General features: G+C 46.1%; 1 protein-coding gene across 1 annotated transcript in view; it reads left to right on the top strand.

Moving 5' to 3' along the window:
• PLCD4 (phospholipase C delta 4) overlaps positions 1-18,099 on the top strand; it is a 380,183-nt gene that overhangs the window by 122,784 nt on the left and 239,300 nt on the right. Inside the window, exons 3-4 of the mRNA XM_086954454.1 lie at positions 8,251-8,317; positions 8,886-9,044. Of these exons, the coding sequence (XP_086810580.1) occupies positions 8,251-8,317; positions 8,886-9,044 (226 nt within the window). The remainder of the gene's footprint in view (positions 1-8,250; positions 8,318-8,885; positions 9,045-18,099) is intronic.

Below are 18,099 nucleotides of genomic sequence, written 5' to 3'. Positions count from 1 at the left end.
TGGCTCTCACGTACTTACCCATGATCAGCGCCTCCATACAAATAATGGAACGCCTCCATTAGACTGTGCCAGCACAATCTGTATTACATAATAGGCTGTGCAAGCATCTGTAGCCCCTTCTGTAATATCAAAGGACCTGGAGTGCAGTAAGTGGATGCACATGGAGCGCGCTATAAAATAATTTATACATACATACATACATACATACATGCCTGTTACGCCCCCTGTGGACTCAGGAACGAATAAAAAGACATATCCAGGACAGTTTCAGATGAATATAAAACCAGTCATTGCCAGGCGGATGATTGTCGCAAAAGGAACAAATGATGAACAGAATGCTGAGCAATGCAAACATTCACCCCCAGTCATAAAGATCTGGATTAAATCCATTGTTCTTTAGCTCACTTCGCCACCACAGTTTGTACCCAGCCCAATGCAAATCAGTCTTGTCCCTATGCCTCATGGGAACAGTCCAGCCCGAACTGCCAAGTGAGATCCTCTCTTGTCCAGAAACAAATATCCAGGGACCAGTTTCAGGGAATCACCACTTATCAGCCAGGACAGCTTGAATCCAAGCATGGGACCCACGTCTGGGCATACCCTTCCCACTTAGGGTGACAAAAGCAAAAGGAACAAATGATGGCCGGAATGCTGAATAAGGCAAACATTTACCCCCAGTCACAAAGATCTGTGTTTAATCCATCTTTCTTTTGCTCACCACGCCACCTCAGTTTGGACCCAACCATATGAAAATCAGTCTTGACCCAGTTCCTCATGGGAGCAGTCCAGCCCGACCAGCCAAGCTAGGTCCTCCCTGTACCTGAAACAAGGATCTTGGGACCAGTTTCGAGGCATCACCACTCATCAGCTAGATACTGGCAAACCAAGCAGTGGCGGGGCAAGTAATGGGCTGCATCCCAGGAGGAGCACAGTGTACTTCTCAATTACCGCATCGTTTAGCTGAGGAGGCCAATCTTTACTAATTAAGGGGTTGGAACCTGGAATGCCTATCGTACGTTCAAATAGGCACATTGGCACCTACAAATCTGACTCTAGGTACAATAGGAATATAGAGTGTTGCCGTCTCTGATTAATGTCCAGCAACTGCGGCGTCACTCCTGAAAAGAACTCCGACAAAGATCCCTCTCGTGCGGCCCAAGGGGGACAGCAGCGCCACCCCCTTGAGGAGCACACGCCTGATGATGAAGCATTACACCCGCATGGGTTTGTGAGAGCACTTTTTCCGAAAAGATGAATTCCCCATCCCCTATCTTCATTGGTAACCAACCTTCACTGTGAGTTACATTCACTCATGAATCCTTTTTCATCAACCAGACTAGGCTGCACGCCTTCTTTCTCCATTAGGAGCAGTAACCCCCTAGTAATTACCACTTTATTCATTGGGCGGGTCAGTACTGGACCTCCCTTTTCCAGTTAGCTCCCGGTCCCCCCATCTACATTGCATCGTGTCCTCATGGGAGCAGCCCAGCCCAAACTGCCAAGCCAGGTCCAGGATTGCTGCACTCTACAGAGACCTTTCCAGCACCTTTGGTGCAGAGCATTGGAACAGTGTCAGCATGCATCAAACACAAGGATTCTTACTAATCCATTGAACCTCTGGTGGTTGCCAGCATTCATTAAGTGATTGTCTGCAGAGCTGTGCAGATAAATGGGCAGCTCTTCCTGTGCCAGCTGGTTGCTCTCAGATGCCAGTTCAGTTTCTTTGCTAATGCCGGCCCTTTAAAATGGAGGCACAATACGAGGTGACATCAAGCCTCATGCTTTACTTCATGCAGAACGCTCCAAGATAAGGCCTTTCTCTCATCCCCACAGCTTGTTAGTGTAACGTACATTCAATATTTGTTTTATTGCAAGTATGTGGCTGGCATGTTTAACTGATGGTATGGTTAAATTTGTCCTTTTATTGTTGTGGCATAGGCTTGCAATATGTGGAAGCCCGATTTGGGCTTACAATCAATCAGTGCTTTGAGTTAGGTAAACCTAACTGCTTTTACCACTGAGGGCCTAACCAATCTAGAAGTTCCAGTTACATTGGATGATGATTCCTCGCCCACTTATTGAGGCATGCTCATCCTCAGCAAACTCATCCCACCATGGCAAGTTGATACTACCAAGGTGGACTCAACCTCTATAAGAAGGAACCTTAATAAAGGTTTTCCTAGATAAGGGAGGGATCCAGATCAATTAAAATACCTAAAAAAATTAAAGTAGGATGTTTAGTGGCAATGACCCTTTCATCCGTACTAAGACAGCATGTTTCAGCTCTCGCTATTGCCAATCATTGTCAGGGGCATTCATCAGGGCAAGTGGGATGGATCCCTGTCTTCTTAAATTATTCCTATCTCAGTAGAATGTGAGGGGCTCAGTGAACAAATCTCCTCACTTGACAACTAATGTGAACTTATGTTTCTCGAAATTCTCAGCATTATGGTATGGTGGCCTGGTCAGAGTTGGTACCCTTTGTAGTCACACATTTGGCAAGAGTAGTACTTGCGGGACAATCCACTTGGCCCCCCATATAACCAGCCGCTCCACTTGAGTTGCTCGTTACATGGGGAGCGGTGTTGCATGGCTGGTTACACAGGAGCCAAGTAGGTTGTTCCGCCAGTACTATTCTTAATGAATGTGTGCCGACAAAAAGGTACAACCTGTGTACATTTTCAGGAAGGGGGTTACAAGACAAATGGCACAAAAGGAGTGGGGCCATCTCCACCAGTCTTCTACACAAAGGGGTCTGTCCCACTCCAGTGGGGAAGAATCGGGCAGAAGGGGATAGGAACTGTCCTAATACCTCAAAAGGAGCCAATGCCTCCTTCCTTCTCTTTAAAAGAGCATGCACCATTTCAAAACATATCACAAATGTTCTGTGGGATTCCTACAACTCACATCACTGTCCAGTAGGCTCTCTATTGCCTCCATTTTGTGAACCATTTACACATACTGTGCAGTCAACCTTAGGACACATATTCATTGTTCACTCTTTCAAATGCTTACCAAGCACACAGATGCACCTTCCATGTACCGCCTGGATAGAGTGAAGGACCTGTATGAGAGGAACTGGCATACCTTTTAAACAAGAGAGGGAAGTAAGCAATTCAGTCACTAAAGGAAAGGGTAAATAAAGACGTGCCTCATCAACTAATGGACCGGAGCCACCTCACCACAGAAAACACCACTAGTATTATAAAGACCATCCATTCAGGGGCCCCCACTGATCCCGGCTCTCACTACATCTACAACTTGAGAAGAACATTGATCACTGCCAACCTCAGCACCATCATCAACCCCTAAATCCTTACTGGAACCTACGCAGAGGTCAAAACTGTCCTGATGAAACCTTCGGCAAACCCAGAAGAACTCAGATCAACGACAGACCCATCTCACTCCGAACATTTTCGCCCAAAGTGAAGGAGAGAGAGATCACAGGCATCTCTCCTCCCACCTAGAACAGCACCACCTTCTGGCCATCACTCAGTCAGTGTTTTGCTTCAACAACAGCATGGGAACCGTCCTCTTTGCAACAACAGACAACTTATCGGCTCTCATCATTGTGTACCTATATGGGTTCTATCTTACAGAGATTTCTAATTGCAGATTCCTTACTTTAGAATTTCACCAGACGTCAGTCTTAATGGCGAATATTTTTTGTGAGCATTACCCCTTCGCGCTGGTAGGTGGCACCGATCAACTCTATGTCCGTCATTGATGTCGTTCATGCCGTAAATTATGTTGTGGTACCTATTTAGGAGCCACCCAGGTGCTCTGACATCAGTCCTTTTCTTTCCATGCCAGCTAGCATTAATCCGGAGAAGAGCTAACCATCTGTCACTTTTTGACAGGCCTTTTTTCTACGGTTTGTCGACTTCTTGTGAGGTTACTTCCTGGCGTGTCGAAGATGTCCTTGTGCAAGTCAGGTTTTAAGCCCTGTAGCACCTGTCACTGGGACCATGTTGGCGATGGACCTATACCTTGTGTGCCTTTGGTGTTTGCAACATGACCACAACACCCAGGTGTGCTCCGATTTCTGGGCCATGACTCCGAAGTCTTTGAGAGAGCAGTCCGGAAGCTGCTAATGGCCTGGCATGCCATCCACGGCATTCAAGATCCTGGTCAAGGGAATATACTAGGATAATTTGTGGGCAGAAGTCTTATTCGAGACGAGGAACCCTAGGCACTCTAGGCCTCATTCTCCTTTACCTAAGCCTGAGCCGACTCCGAATTTTCGAAGGCCGGAGCAACTCCTGCCCAGTTAAGAGAGTTCTATGAGGCCAGACTCCTCATTTTTGGGTGGGCTGACCCAGACGACTCTCCTTCGGGCCCTGTGACATTGGAGGGGGCACTTCTAGTTCTGCGCTGGCAGCTCCGACCCCGTCTCTGGTGGGGCCCCATGGATCCATTCCTGGATCTGGACCGGCGCGGGTTGAGTCATTTCGACCTTCAATAGAGCCGGCCCTGACTACAATTCCCCTGGCATCCCCTGGCAGCACTGTCCCCATCATCATTCCTGACTCCGACACAGAGCCAGAAGGGCGTCGCCATAACATTGGGCAGGTGGGTTTTACAGATTACCCGAAGGGGCTACCCCTTCCCTTTAAGACAACCCCTCATACCCCATGCCAACACTTCATGATTGGCCGACAGAGGATCATCTCTCTGTTCTCCGTGATGAGGTCATGGCTCTCTTGGCCAAGGGAGCCATAGAGAGGGTTTTGGTGCCAGAAGCAGCCTGTCGTTGTTATTGCTGCTACTTTCTTGTTCCCAAAAAGGACAAGGGCTTTCGTCATATCTTGGAACTCTTAACCTCTTCCTCAAAAAGGAGAAATTCAAAATGCTCACATTAGCTCATGTCATGTCGGCCCAGTACCCAGGAGACTGGATGGTAGCGTTAGATTTGCAGGACGCTTATTTTTATTCCCATTCTGCCTGCCTACCGGTCCTATCTGCGGTTTATGGTGGGCTACAAGCACTTTCAGTTCACCCTACTACCCTTTAGGCCTTACCAGCCCCCTGCGGGTGTTCACCAAGGTGATGGCGGTGGTTGCAGTTCATCTGCAGAGGTCAGGGGTGTCAGTCTTCCTACTACCTTGACGACTGGCTGCTGAAGCAGACTCACCCCAGGCTGTCGTCTCCCACCTACAGACTACAGTCAACCTTTTGCACTCGCTTTGGTTCACTATCAACATGCCAAAGTCACACTTGACTCCCTCTCAGACGCTTCCTTTCATCTGAGCTGTTCTAGACACAGTACCATTTCGGGCTTGTCCTCCTGAGTGGCGAGTCCAGAGTATTCAAGCTATGATACTGATGTTTCAACCTCTCTTCTGGGTTTTGGTGAGACTGACTTTGAGGCTGCTGGGTCTAATAGCTTCCTGCATCCTGCTGGTGACACTTGCCTGATAGCGTATGCAGGCTATGTCTCCGGTGGAATCATGACTCCACATCAATATGTTGCAATTCGGGCGATCCGACCAGCATTGAAAACCTTTCTACCCTCCATTATGGTAAGGCTGGTAAAAGTGTTCGTGGACACCATGTGGTACAGCAACAAACAGGGCAGGTGGGGTCATGAACCCTTTGTCAAGAGGCCCTGCATCTCTGAACATTTGTGGAATGCCAGGACATATATCTAGTGGTCAACATCTGGCAGGTTCTCTGAATGCCAGAGCGGACAAATACAGCCAAAGATGCCTTTGCAAATTACAAATGGCATCTCCATCCAGAGGTGGTGCAAGGTCTTTTTTCAGCAGTGGGGAGAGCCTTGGTTAGATCTGTTCGCCAGTGGTGAGAACACGCAATGTCAGCAGGTCTGCACGCTGGAGTTTCCAAGGCGCCACTTGCTTGGGACTCTTTTTGTCTCGAGTAGAGCTCAGGCCTCCAGTACGCCTTTCCGCTCATACCATTCCTTGTGGCTCTGGACTGGGCATGGAGAGTCTGGTACCCGAGCTTCTGAACATGGCCATTGATCCTCCACTCAGGTTACCCCTTTGGGAGGATCTTCTGCTGCAGTAGTAGGGTGGGGCTCTCCACCCAAACCAGTCCACTCTTTGGCTTTTTGGGTGGAGATTGAGTGGCAGAAGTTGACAGCTTTTGACCTTCCTCCCGAAGTCTGTAATGTAGTCTTGACACCCAGGCATCCCTCCATTCAAGACGGTGTGCATCTGCCATTGGAAAAGATTGTGGCATGGTATGCAGCTAAATCTGTTTATCCACTTTCTGCTCCTCTTTCTGAGATTCAGTTATTTCATACCTTTTCTTGCCCAGCAGGGATCTGCTCTGGGCATTCTTAAGGGCTATCGGTCTGCCATTTCTGCCTCAATCAAACCCTCAAAAGTCCCCTATTGTACATAGGTTCCTCAAGTGTCTTACTCACCTCATGCCTCCTTCGCCAGTCATTATGCCTCAGTGGAACCTTTAATTGGTTTTACCTTTTTGATATGTGCTCCTTCTGAGCCTCTACATAGTTGTACCCTAGGTTTTCACCTTGAAAAGAGTCTTTTGTGTGGCAATTACATCTGCCCACAGAGTGAGTGAGCTGCAGGCCTCATCATCTAAGCCACCTTACCTCTCAGTCTAACCTGACACAAGGCCTTCCTTTCTACCAAAAGTGGTCACTCCTTTTCATGTGGGCCAATCTATCACCGTGCCTTTCTTCTAAGCCCCATCCCTGTAAGGAAGAGGAGTAACTCCACCTTCTGGACCCAAAAAGAGCGCTGTTGTTCTATCTTAACCACACCTGAGAGTTACCAACTCATGGTGGGGTATGTTGTTGCAAAGAAAAGTTCCACTGTGCAATAACTGTCCACCTCCAGGTGGGTCATGCCCTGCATCAAAATCTGCAACACACTGACCCAGAAGCAAACTCCTGAGGGTTTACGGGCTCATGTCATGAGAGCCATAGTGACAATCACTGCGTTTGCACACGGAGGTCTGGGCCTGGATATCTATCAGGCAGCAAAGTAGGCTTCCCGGTACATGTTCACCAAACATTACTGTCTGGACAGTCAGGTCCGCAGGGATGGGTACTTTGCCTGTTCTGTCCTGAAGGACTTTCCCATTTGAAATTGGTCCACAGACCCACCTCCGGGGATGGTATACGTGGGTATCTATTCTAAGTAAAGGAACCTGCAGATAGAAGTCTCTATCAGATGAACAAATTACTTACCTTTGGTAACGCCTTATGTAGTAGAGACTATATCTAGCTGCACATTCCTTATCAGCCCACCTATCCTCCACTCTACGAATGGATTTCTAGGGGCAATGATGACCCCTTTCAGGGCCCTAGTTTCAGCTGTGGTCAGTGCAGGTAAGTGCGGTGGAGCGGGGCGGGAGTGGAGCGGGAGGGAGTTGACAGATGATGGAATAGGAAAAAATAAATAAATCTTATTCCATCCCCTGTTGACATTCTCCCTACTCCACCCCACTGCATTTACCTGCACCGACTGCCGCTGCCTCGTTTTGATACACCAGCGGTCTGTGTTCTTCATGGCTCCACGTTTCTGGTGTGGAAAGTCATGAAAAGTAGCTGACGTCAGGGCAGCTTTGTAGCACCTATTTAGGTACGACAACGTGATTTATGGTGAGTACGACAGCGATGACGGACGCAGAGCCAATCGACACAACCTAGCAGTGCACAGGGGACTGCTCACAAAAAAATCTTCCAGATCCAGTCTGATATCTGGGAAAATTCTAAGGTAAGGAATTAGCGGCTGGATATAGTCTCTACCAGAAAAGGTGTTAACGAAGGTAAGTAACCTGTTCTTCACAGTCTTGGGTGTTGGTCCAATTGGCCACCAGGGTTCTTGCGGTCGCTTGGTTGCTCTCCAGATAGCACAGTGGTATTGCTTGGCTCTAATCAATGCAGATCCTAAGGAAATTTCTCTTAATTTGTCTCAGTGGCAGCCTTCCGTGGCTGTTGTTGTTGAAGGCCTGTTATTCCTCTAGTAACAGTTTTGTGACTTATGTTTCTGTGAGTCTTGTGAGACAAACAACCACATGGATTATCACACTTCCTCTGACTCCTCGCCTTTAAGGAGCCAGCTCTCTCCACCTATTGTTGTTGCTGCTTCGGATCTCCTGATATCTCTGAAAGAGTCCCTTGAGTGGGTCTTTCCTTTCTTCTGACTGCTCTACTGGCAGGAGTGCTCTATAGATCTTATTGTTGCATGCCTCCAGGCGTGACCTGTTTCCTTTTCCTCTAACAGCTGCGCTCTGTGTCTTTTGTTGTTGCAGGCCTCGAGATGTGGCCTCCTCTTTCCTTTCACTGCGCTCTTTGACTCTTGTCGTTACAGTCCTTCAGGTGATGTTTCCTCATAACATGAGTGATCTGTCTCTTTTGTCATTGGAAGACTCCAGGCATGGTTACCTTATTTATTTACTTGTCCCTCCAGTGCTCTTTACCACTTGTCGTTGCATGCCTCCTACGCCTTTCTTTTTAACCCCAAAGTGTGAACTTTCATGCCTCTCACTACTCTGTCTGCCACTTTTTGTTGCTGCTCTCAAGGTGTGATTTCCCATGCCTCTCACTATCCTCTGTACCTCCTTCTGGTGCTGCTTTCAAGGTGTGATTTCCCATGCTTCTCACCACCCCCTGTGCCTCTTTTTGTTGCTGGCCTACAGGTGAGATTCCCCATGCCTCTCACTACCCTCTGTGCCTCTTTTTATTGCTGGCCTCGAGGTGTGATTTCCCATGCCTCTCACTATCCTCTGTACCTCTTTCTGGTGCTGCTTTCAAGGTGTGATTTCCCATGCCTCTTTTTGTTGCTGCTCTCATGCCTCTCACTACCCTCTGATCCTCTTTTTGGTGCTGCTTTCAAGGTGTGATATCTCATGCCTCTCACTACCCCCTGTGCCTCTTTTTATTGCAGGTCTCCAGTTGGACGAGAACCTGCAGCGTATGATGGCTGGGACAATGATGCGGAAGGTAAAAAACAAGTATTGGAAGAAGCAGCGGAACTTTAAACTCCAGGATGACTGCATGACCATCTGGTACGAGTCCAAGAAGGCTGGAAAGAGCGGATCCACCTGTATGTACCTGCTAGGGATTTGCATGCAATGATCCTCATCGCATGTTGTGCTGACCTCCTGGTGGGGCAGGTGTTGGTCCTTTAAGTAGTAGCATGTCTAGATTGTGATGGTGAGCCCCACTTACCAGCTACCATAAACAAACCCACTTGCCCAGATGCCAAACATACCCTCTGCTTTACTAATCAGTTTCTCTTTACATTCTTCTTACTGTGGACTTCTACTCAGGTTGTATATTCAGGGGCGGCTCTAGGCTCATGGTGGCCCTCGGCAGGGGGCGTAGGTAGGGGGCCCGGAAGAGAGGGTCCGGGCGGGGCGGAGACCCCCGGAGCTCAGGAAGGTGTTTTAATAAAACGTTGAAGTGGAACATAGTCAGAGGCCGCCAAATCCCTGCCAGGGGCCGCCACTCAAATATGTATCCATCCTCAGAAGATTATTATATTAAGGATATATATTGGCGTGGCGGCCCCTTGGGTTTGGCGGCCCTGTGTAGGTGCACAGCTTACACATGCCTAAGGCCGCCCCTGGTATATTCTCACCTTAGGATTCACCTATTCATACATGCTGCAGGGCTTCTAAACATGTTAGCTATCTGTTCTCTAGCACTAGCCAATTAATTCACATGCTTGAACTATTCCCCAGGTCAGGCTGAGAACCCTCAGGTCATATAGTGAAGTGGATCTGCTAATGGTGGTCTATGAATCTTTTTCCTTTTCTTTTTAATGTCATGTTCTGTAATGAAATGCTGTTATGTTAACACTGACTGCCAAGGGCCCTAGTCTCATGTTGAAGAATAATTCAGTCATGTGAATCAAGAACAGAATAAAATAAAATTCAGCTTTATGCCTTACAATTTAACACTTGGTGGATGTTCTATACAAAAATACAATCAAAATATACATATGATGACAAAACATGGTCTAATAGCACATACTTCATCAAGTAAAATGTTGTTTTTTGTGGAATTTGCAAGTACTACTGTAGCGGGAATTCCTTTCCCCTACAGAACTGTGCATAGAGACCTGGAACCTCGGTGAATTAGGATGGCCCAAAACTCACCTCAGTACCCAAAATCCCCTTGCCGAGCTAGCTACAGTGTCTCATTGGTTATAACAAACTCCCAATGCTTAGACAGACCAGAACATGAACTTAGAGTACCTCAGGAATCGTGGAACACATGAACACTCTTTCGTTATATAATCATCACAAACCAGAACGAGGAGATTTATTCACTTATGCAAGGTTCTCAAACGCAATATCTTGTATAATACTAGCAAACATATTATAAGCAACAAAGTTATCAGCATAGTTATCAGTCCATAAAAGGCGAATGGTGACAGCATACTAATTATGCTGAAATGAATAGAAATTAACAATGTCTATTTCACACTCTCCCTATTTAGCAAGGTATATTATATCTATGAAGGTCTCATTTGGGTTTTAGCAGGGCGGGCCCATACCTTAAAATCTCAGTGGCAGGACGATCACATCACCTCCCACCAGCTCTCTGCATGCGAAGCATATCAAGTGTGTTTTTGTGCGTTCAGCATCACAATATAAAACTCGCCTAGAGGCCGATTTTGGCAGCAGCATGTGTATTATGTCTATAAGGGTGCGAAGATCAGACCTTACAACAACACTGGGTTAAGTTATCCGTGTAGCCTTCAGCACTCGGTATGCAGACAGAGTGCAAAACAAAACTGATATCAGAGCAAGAACATATTATTTCTCTAGTAAATCACGAAGCTCTTCTGGGTTGAAAGCTAAAACAACAATTATGTGTCGTGTGCAAAAGTGAAGCAAGAATGAAAAACGGCGTGCAAGCATTTAATAAACTCATGCTAACTTAACACAATATATAGAAAAGAAGTAGCTATATGACCCCCCCCCCCCCCCAATGATCAGAGCACTGTCAAAAATCATCTAAAGGCAGAACCTTGAAGGGGCTTAACCTGAAAACAGAGTTCAACAATAATGAACTAATCTATTCTCCAAACGTATAAATGCAGGCCTATAGTGGCCAAATGTAAGTGATCCAACCTTTGAAAATATAAGTCAATAGGTCTGGGACGTATATAGAAATTGTTCACACATGAAAAAGTGGCACTGTCCAAAAATCTAAAAAGCACGTGCCGAAATAAGTAGAATAAATTCCATGGCATCTTACGATAGAATCGAATATGCAAAATATGCAGCCACAGCCTCCAATAAGAAATCACTGTCATCATCCGAAAACAGTTCAGCCATCCAATTAATTTGTGGGAAGGAACATACGTGCTTCTCCGTCACTGGATCCTCTATTAACATCAGAGGACAACTCAGTGGGTTCTCAAGAAAGTTTCTTGCCAAGAACTCATGCGCTGCTGCGATTATATCCCAACGACCCATTAGTCCATGCATCGCTGCCAAGGCCATAATCCTTTCGTCAGTACAAACCAACTTGTGAGCAACTACGGGGCTAATCAGATGATTAAAGTCGACTTCAGGAGACACCGCCAAGCAGAGACACAAATCAAGGGCCCAGTGGAAATCGCAGCTCAGGCAATGAAACACAGGCTGGACACATGAGAAATAGGAAAATCGAAACGATAATCCAAACGCCGTGCTTAAGGTCGCAAGCGGCAGGGTGCCATAGTAATCAAGCATCCGGTTGCGCAGCAGTGACAGGAGGGGCTCTTCTGCTCCTAATGCAGGATGGGCAGCCATTTGTAATGAAGCAAAATATCACCATAACGCCTGCAGCTAAAGCCAGCAAGACAGGAAATCCTCCGAACAAGCTTGAAAAAATAGAATGAAAAAAGGCAGGGATGACCCCAAATATTTTTTCAAATGAAGTCACAAGACCACTGCAAACTAATTTAAAAAAGTGAGCCAGGCCGGAAGTGGAGGAGGCATTAAAGATTTGATGAACCAACTCGCTGAAATGTAACGGTAAATCAGTATTTAAAAGCGCTTGCACTTCTGTGCGCGTGTTAGCTATGTGAATGACGAATGTTTCTCGGGCCGAACTCAGGGACACCTCTTTCTGAGACAAAAGAGCTCTTATTCTAGTCATACCATTGAACTCTGCTTTCAAGGTTTGGATGCGCGGCCAGGTGGAAACATCTGAATTCCCATGCGTAGGGGGATACATTACATTTTTGCAGCACACCACACGCTCAGATACAGTTACCACATAAGCGATACCGACAATAAGACCACAACACTCCTCGTTATTCAACAGCAAATAACTACCATTTGCCAAAAGTGTAAACGTGGGAACAATTGCGGGTACAGGAGTCCCTTTCAAAACACAGGCCAGATTAGGCCGCTCCTGGTTGCAGGAACCATGCAATTGAATGTGTCTGCATATTAATGAATGGTCAGGGGACTCTGTGCATTCTTCTACATTCAGATAAACTTCTCTGCCGTCTTTCAGGCACCTATATGTGAAGGGAAGAGACCATGCTTCATAGAGGAAGGCACCTCCTAACGGTTCATAACGTCCTATTGCCACATGTCGCATACAACTAGTGAATTTGTACAACGCGAATGGTAATGTAATTAATCCGTGGATAAGCCACGTTGCATCAGCGGCCTCAGCAACAGAGAACGGTAAAGATTCCAACCTCTCAACGTGTAACATGGAAAATGATGCATCTCGCATTGAAAGCATGCGCTGTTTGTCAGTCAAATTAAACGGGGCAAAGAGGGAGGACACGTTCATGTAATTCCATGGCACACGGTCAGATTTGAGAGTCTGTAGAGTCTAGGCAAACTGCATCACAGAACGCAGTTGATTTTGGCCATGGTATAAAACAGACACCTCATCATTTACATTATCAACTACAGAAGAAACAAGGTTATTCAACGTGTATATGTGGGAAGAAAGCATGTTAATACTGTTATCGACAACTGCAAGCACCTTTTCTAAATTTGCTTGATCAATTGCTCTCAGGCGCTTAGCAGCTTCAATCTGTGATAGCTTCCAAATTTCATTGTAAGCAGCATAAATCCAACGTTTAGATCTACCACTTGCCGGGCCTTTAATGAAATCATTAATATCCACCTCATCAGTCAGCTTAGATAGATGTAATTTAACAGCAGCTAATGTAGAATGTTGTAACCAATTTTGACATAATTTGCCAATTGAATATGTCGTGACAGTGTGGTCAGGATCAAAACGTGGATCAGGCCTGATTCGTGTAAAACCTTCAGTTAAACCCAGAAAGCGATGCTGGCAAGAGTCAGAACTTCTGTGCCATAGCAGCCAACCCTTTGGATCAAAACTGGACACATTAAATGACGCATTACCTAGTAATGTCTGCAATTCTCTAATGGAAAATGTTGTGTAATTATCCCAACCAGGATATTCTTCCAAATCAGGGACAGTAGGAGTATTTAACTTTTTTGAAGTAGACAATCCAAAGCACATTGTCTGAGAAATAGTAGAATTCAAAAACAACATATGATTCGGGATGAGACATGCACGGCGCAAAGCCTCAGTGCCTTGTACCTGCCAACTATTAGAACCCCAAACCGATTTAAGGTCAATGGTTTCCTTCCATAGCTCATAGCCTTCTACAGCTAATTTGTCTAGAAAGGACTTCGAATACAACAATTTAGTATCGGTAAGTCTAACTTTGGACATGGGCTTCTGTGTCATCTTAAAATAAAAGGACTCAGAACTTGATTGATTAAAGTCGGTAAAGTAAGTGTACTTCTTCAAAAATGTACTGGAGCTGCCTTGTAAGGGTGCTGGGCAATGTTCCCACTGTGTGTAATTTACAGTACTCCTTCTGGAACTTGTTTTATGCAGGAAATGATTACCATAATGTTGAAAGCAAAATAAGTCACCATAATTAGCAGATTCTAGATATAAATCCTCAGCATCAAAGGCAGCATAATATTTTAAATCAGTAAATAATGATTCTACGGCCTGAACATTCCAATCATCAGAACGTATGTTTTGTTTAACCACATCCCCCATGTTCACTCTAAGTACATTTGGGACATTAACCACTTCAGTTGAGCCATGAATTTGAAATTTAACTGCATCCCACACAATCCCATCAAGAACCGGCCATGCTGTGATGTTAACAAAGTTCAAGTCTCTTTTCAGCCTGTGTGCAGAATGGGAAGAGGATAAGGGGGCCAAAGTTCCATTAAGATGCCGAATGCATGTTCTCTCCTCGACATAGTGTCCATCCATGAGACGAAAAAAATAAAACACAAAACCAAATGACATAAAAAGGTATACTGAAAAAAGCATTAGCCAAATATATGTCCAAGGGGGAACCCAAAATTTTTTGAATAAAGAGGCATAGATTGCACAACTGGAGGGTTTTGTCGAAGTCACTGAAGCAGAGTCAAATGAGACTCTAGAGACTGTGGCCAAACGTGTTTGTAAATCAGGCATCGATAAATCAGCAGGAAAGGAATAATGGAGGTCATCATTGTTGTTAACTGGGAAATTGTTTAGCAAAGGATTGGAAATGACAGGCATCTCTAAGGCCACTTCTGGCTCAGCAGCTGCAGTAATGGCAAAAACAGAATTTCTCACAATCGAAGGACATGAGACTGCCGGTGTCATACTATGAAGAATCGGCCACCCTGTGTATCTTGACATTGTCAATTGAGATAAACCTGTTTTCCTTACGACCTGGAAGTGGTGGTAAAATGACTGTTCTCGTGCCCTTCACTCCAAGAACGGGGACCGGTGCTCGATAGGAAGGACCAAATTCTTTCTTGTTGTCGATCTTCTCTCGAACCAGTTCTCCAACTTTGGGTAGCCAGCCAACTACCGGGATCTGCAAGGCATCATCCGATGTGGAGGCAAATGTTCTTTTGCAAGACTGTCTCTGGTCTTTTGTATGTCCTGTAAAACAGCACAATGTTCATCTACGTCAAACGCCGTGGCTTGGGCCACGCAGTCTAGACCGTCGAGCTCAGGGACGTACATCTTGATACTAAAGAGCATTTCGTACGGGGTCCGCCCACCCAGAGACCTTCTAGGGAGATTATTAAGAGCACGCTGCACGCCATTGAGGTGGGCCAGCCAGTTTCTGCCAGTGCCTATAACTCGAGCTGTCAAAGATTGCTTTAAGTCACGGTTCATTCGTTCCACTACACTGTTACCCTCAGGTCTGTCTGGAGACGAAAACTTGACTTGGACCCCCAACAAAACCATAGCATCCTTATACGCCTTAGAGGCGAAAGCCGGACCCTGATCCGAATGGAAGGTACCATAGGCAAAAATCCCTACAAAGACACGCAAATCTCTTATGACAGTCCGTGAATCAGCGCTGCGATGGGGCCATACCCACACAAAGCGTGTGCATGAATCAACTGCTACTAAGAAGTACTTATACGCAGTATCAGAAGAAAAAGGACCGCAGTGATCTAAATAAACGCATCCTAATGGTTTATTAGAAATGTACAACTGTGTCTGTGGTGGACGCGCAGCAGTCGAAGGTTTGATCTGCTGGCAAATGTCACATTGAAGGGCATAATCACGTGTCTGTTTGTACAGTCCCCGCCACCAGAACCTCTGTTGTAGCTGAGTTACAGTGGCTGAGACGCCCGCATGCGCAGACGCCACACCTTCATGAGCCGCTGTAATCAAAGTAGCTCTGCGATCCGAGTTGGGAACTAAACGTTCACCAACATCAGGAATTTTCACGTAAGGAACCTTATCGGGACTTAAGTGGTATGTGTACTTCGAAGGGAATCCCGCAGGATATTTACCTCCCTTCTCAGTGGCAGCAACAGCCGCCAAGATGTCATCATCTATTTTACTTTTGGACCGTGTAACTGCTGCAACTAAATATTTGGATACTGCTGATTTCGCTGCTTCGTCAGCAAGCGAATTACCGACAGCGTGGACTCCCACGCGCTGATGGCCGAGAGTATGAATCACAAACACAAGTGGCAACTGCTCTTTAAGCTCAGCCACTCGGACCCAGATCATTTTATGTTTTATTGTGCTACCCTTGGAATCACGAAATTCATTCTGAATCCAGTAGGTTAAGTTCTCATTGTAAGACTGGACACAGTAGTAAGAATCACTTACGATAAGAGTAGTCACCCTAGGATCTGCGTACTCCAATGCAAGCATCAAAGCACGAAGCTCTGCCAATTGTGCAGTGCAGTCTCCAAGTGTCTGCGTGTGCACGACACTGGACTTGAACTCATCGTTCACCATGGCACCGACCACAATGGCACATGCGGAAACGTAGGCGTGTTTAGAGCCATGCGCAACCTGTACCGAACCATCGGTGTAAATGATGCAATGGAAATCCTCCAGGGGTCGCATTGCTAAAGGAGCAGGATGAACAAATTCATACTGTAAATACTCCTGTGACCTTATTGTGGCGTCAAAAATAAACGTGACATCCTGAGATGACAAGGACGCTGCCCATTGAATCCACCGAGGGTGCAAAGCTTTAGAATTAGGTGCACTGGCTTTTGTGACTGCCTCCAAGGCAGGACACGGGGTAACAACCAACATGCGTTTTCCCTGTGACAGGGCACGTTCTTTAAGAATGGCCATCTGCACAGCCGTCAAAACTTTCTCCACAGTGGAAAAGCGCAATTCAGCCGAAGTGTACAAGTGTGACTTGTAAGCAATAGGTACTGTGTCTCCTTCATTAAAAGTCAGGTACGTGAAACCTACCGTCCCTGGGATAATTCTTATCACCAGGTTGGTCTGATTATCACGAGTCAGTAAGAATTTAGAAGCGAGCAGATCAGCCTGCAAAGACTGCAGTATAGCCGAATGCTCAGGCATCCAGCATGACTTGGAAAAAGATGGTTGTATCAAAGCATACAAAGGCTTGATACGCTGGGCATATTCTGGAATGTAAGTTCTCCCGAAATTCAAAAAGCCCAGTAAAGATTGTAATTTTTTCAGTGTTGTTGGAGCGCGCAATTGTGCGCATTTCTCCAGGAAGTGAGGAGCCAATCCCTTTCCTTCATTGTTAAGCTCGTAGCCCAGAAATAACACTGTGTACTCAGCAATGTGCGATTTTGCAAAGTTGAACTTGTAACCTAAGTTTGCAAAGGTACAAATAATTCCGTTTACTCGACACAGATGCTCCCAAAGTTCGTCGTCTGTGAGATATATATCATCCACATACGAACAAGCATCCGGGTCGATTCTCTCCAAAAGGGAGACTATGCGGGCGGAAAAAACCCCAGGACTATTCTTATAGCCCATAGGGAGACGCCGAAAGTGTTTTTGGACACCGCCGCATGTAAAACTGGTCCATTGGGAACTCATAGCATCCAATTGGTGGGCATAGAAACCATTGGAAATGTCAAGCGTGGTTTTAAACCGCTTACGCACAAGACTATTCACAAGAGCAGAGCCGTGAGTATTCTGTACTGCACAGTTACGGCAATGCGAGTTTAAATGCTGGTAATCCAAAACCAAACGAAACGAACCGTCAGGCTTGTTTACAGTAAAAAGAGGGTTATTCATTGGTGACACACATGTTTCAATTACACCTTGATATTCCAATTGTTCAAGGAGCGCCGCGCCGGAAGCTTTCGCTTCACGTCTAATGGGATATTGAGGTTGAGGCTGCGGCTAAGACCGTAAAGGTATCTCGTGGCGCGGGGACAATTTATCCCACCCACATTGATTCCGGTACACAGCCGGTGCCAGATTTAGAGCCCACTCTTCTGCAAAATGCTGCGCATTCTTCTTTGAGACTGTGTTCGCGAAACTGGGGAGGATCACCTCCTCCCCTCGCGGAGCTGCGAGCACAAAAGGTGGGGGCCAGTCAGCCTCCGAAAGCAAAATGTCATATGTAGACAAAATATTTTCCCAAAATACCCCTTTTATGGTTCGCTGTATGTCACCTTCAATTAACAGGACAATTTCAAAAAGTCTATCAGGGAGAGCAACTCTTGTGTCAGCTGTTTCAATGACAACATAAGTATCAGTCTCTGTCACCTTCAGTAGTGGACGGAGCGCCTCTCTCACTATGGTTATCTCCGCCGCGCTGTCCAGCAAGGTCAGAGCCCACGTCAGATTCCGAAGCCGCGTTCTCACTATCTGGGGCATATCGATGC

The sequence above is a fragment of the Lissotriton vulgaris genome, chromosome 2_1 (assembly GCF_964263255.1).
Source record: "Lissotriton vulgaris chromosome 2_1, aLisVul1.2, whole genome shotgun sequence".
NCBI lineage: Eukaryota > Metazoa > Chordata > Amphibia > Caudata > Salamandridae > Lissotriton > Lissotriton vulgaris.
The sequence above is the reverse complement of the archived record's forward strand: the minus strand, read 5'-3'. Positions and strand labels throughout refer to the sequence as shown.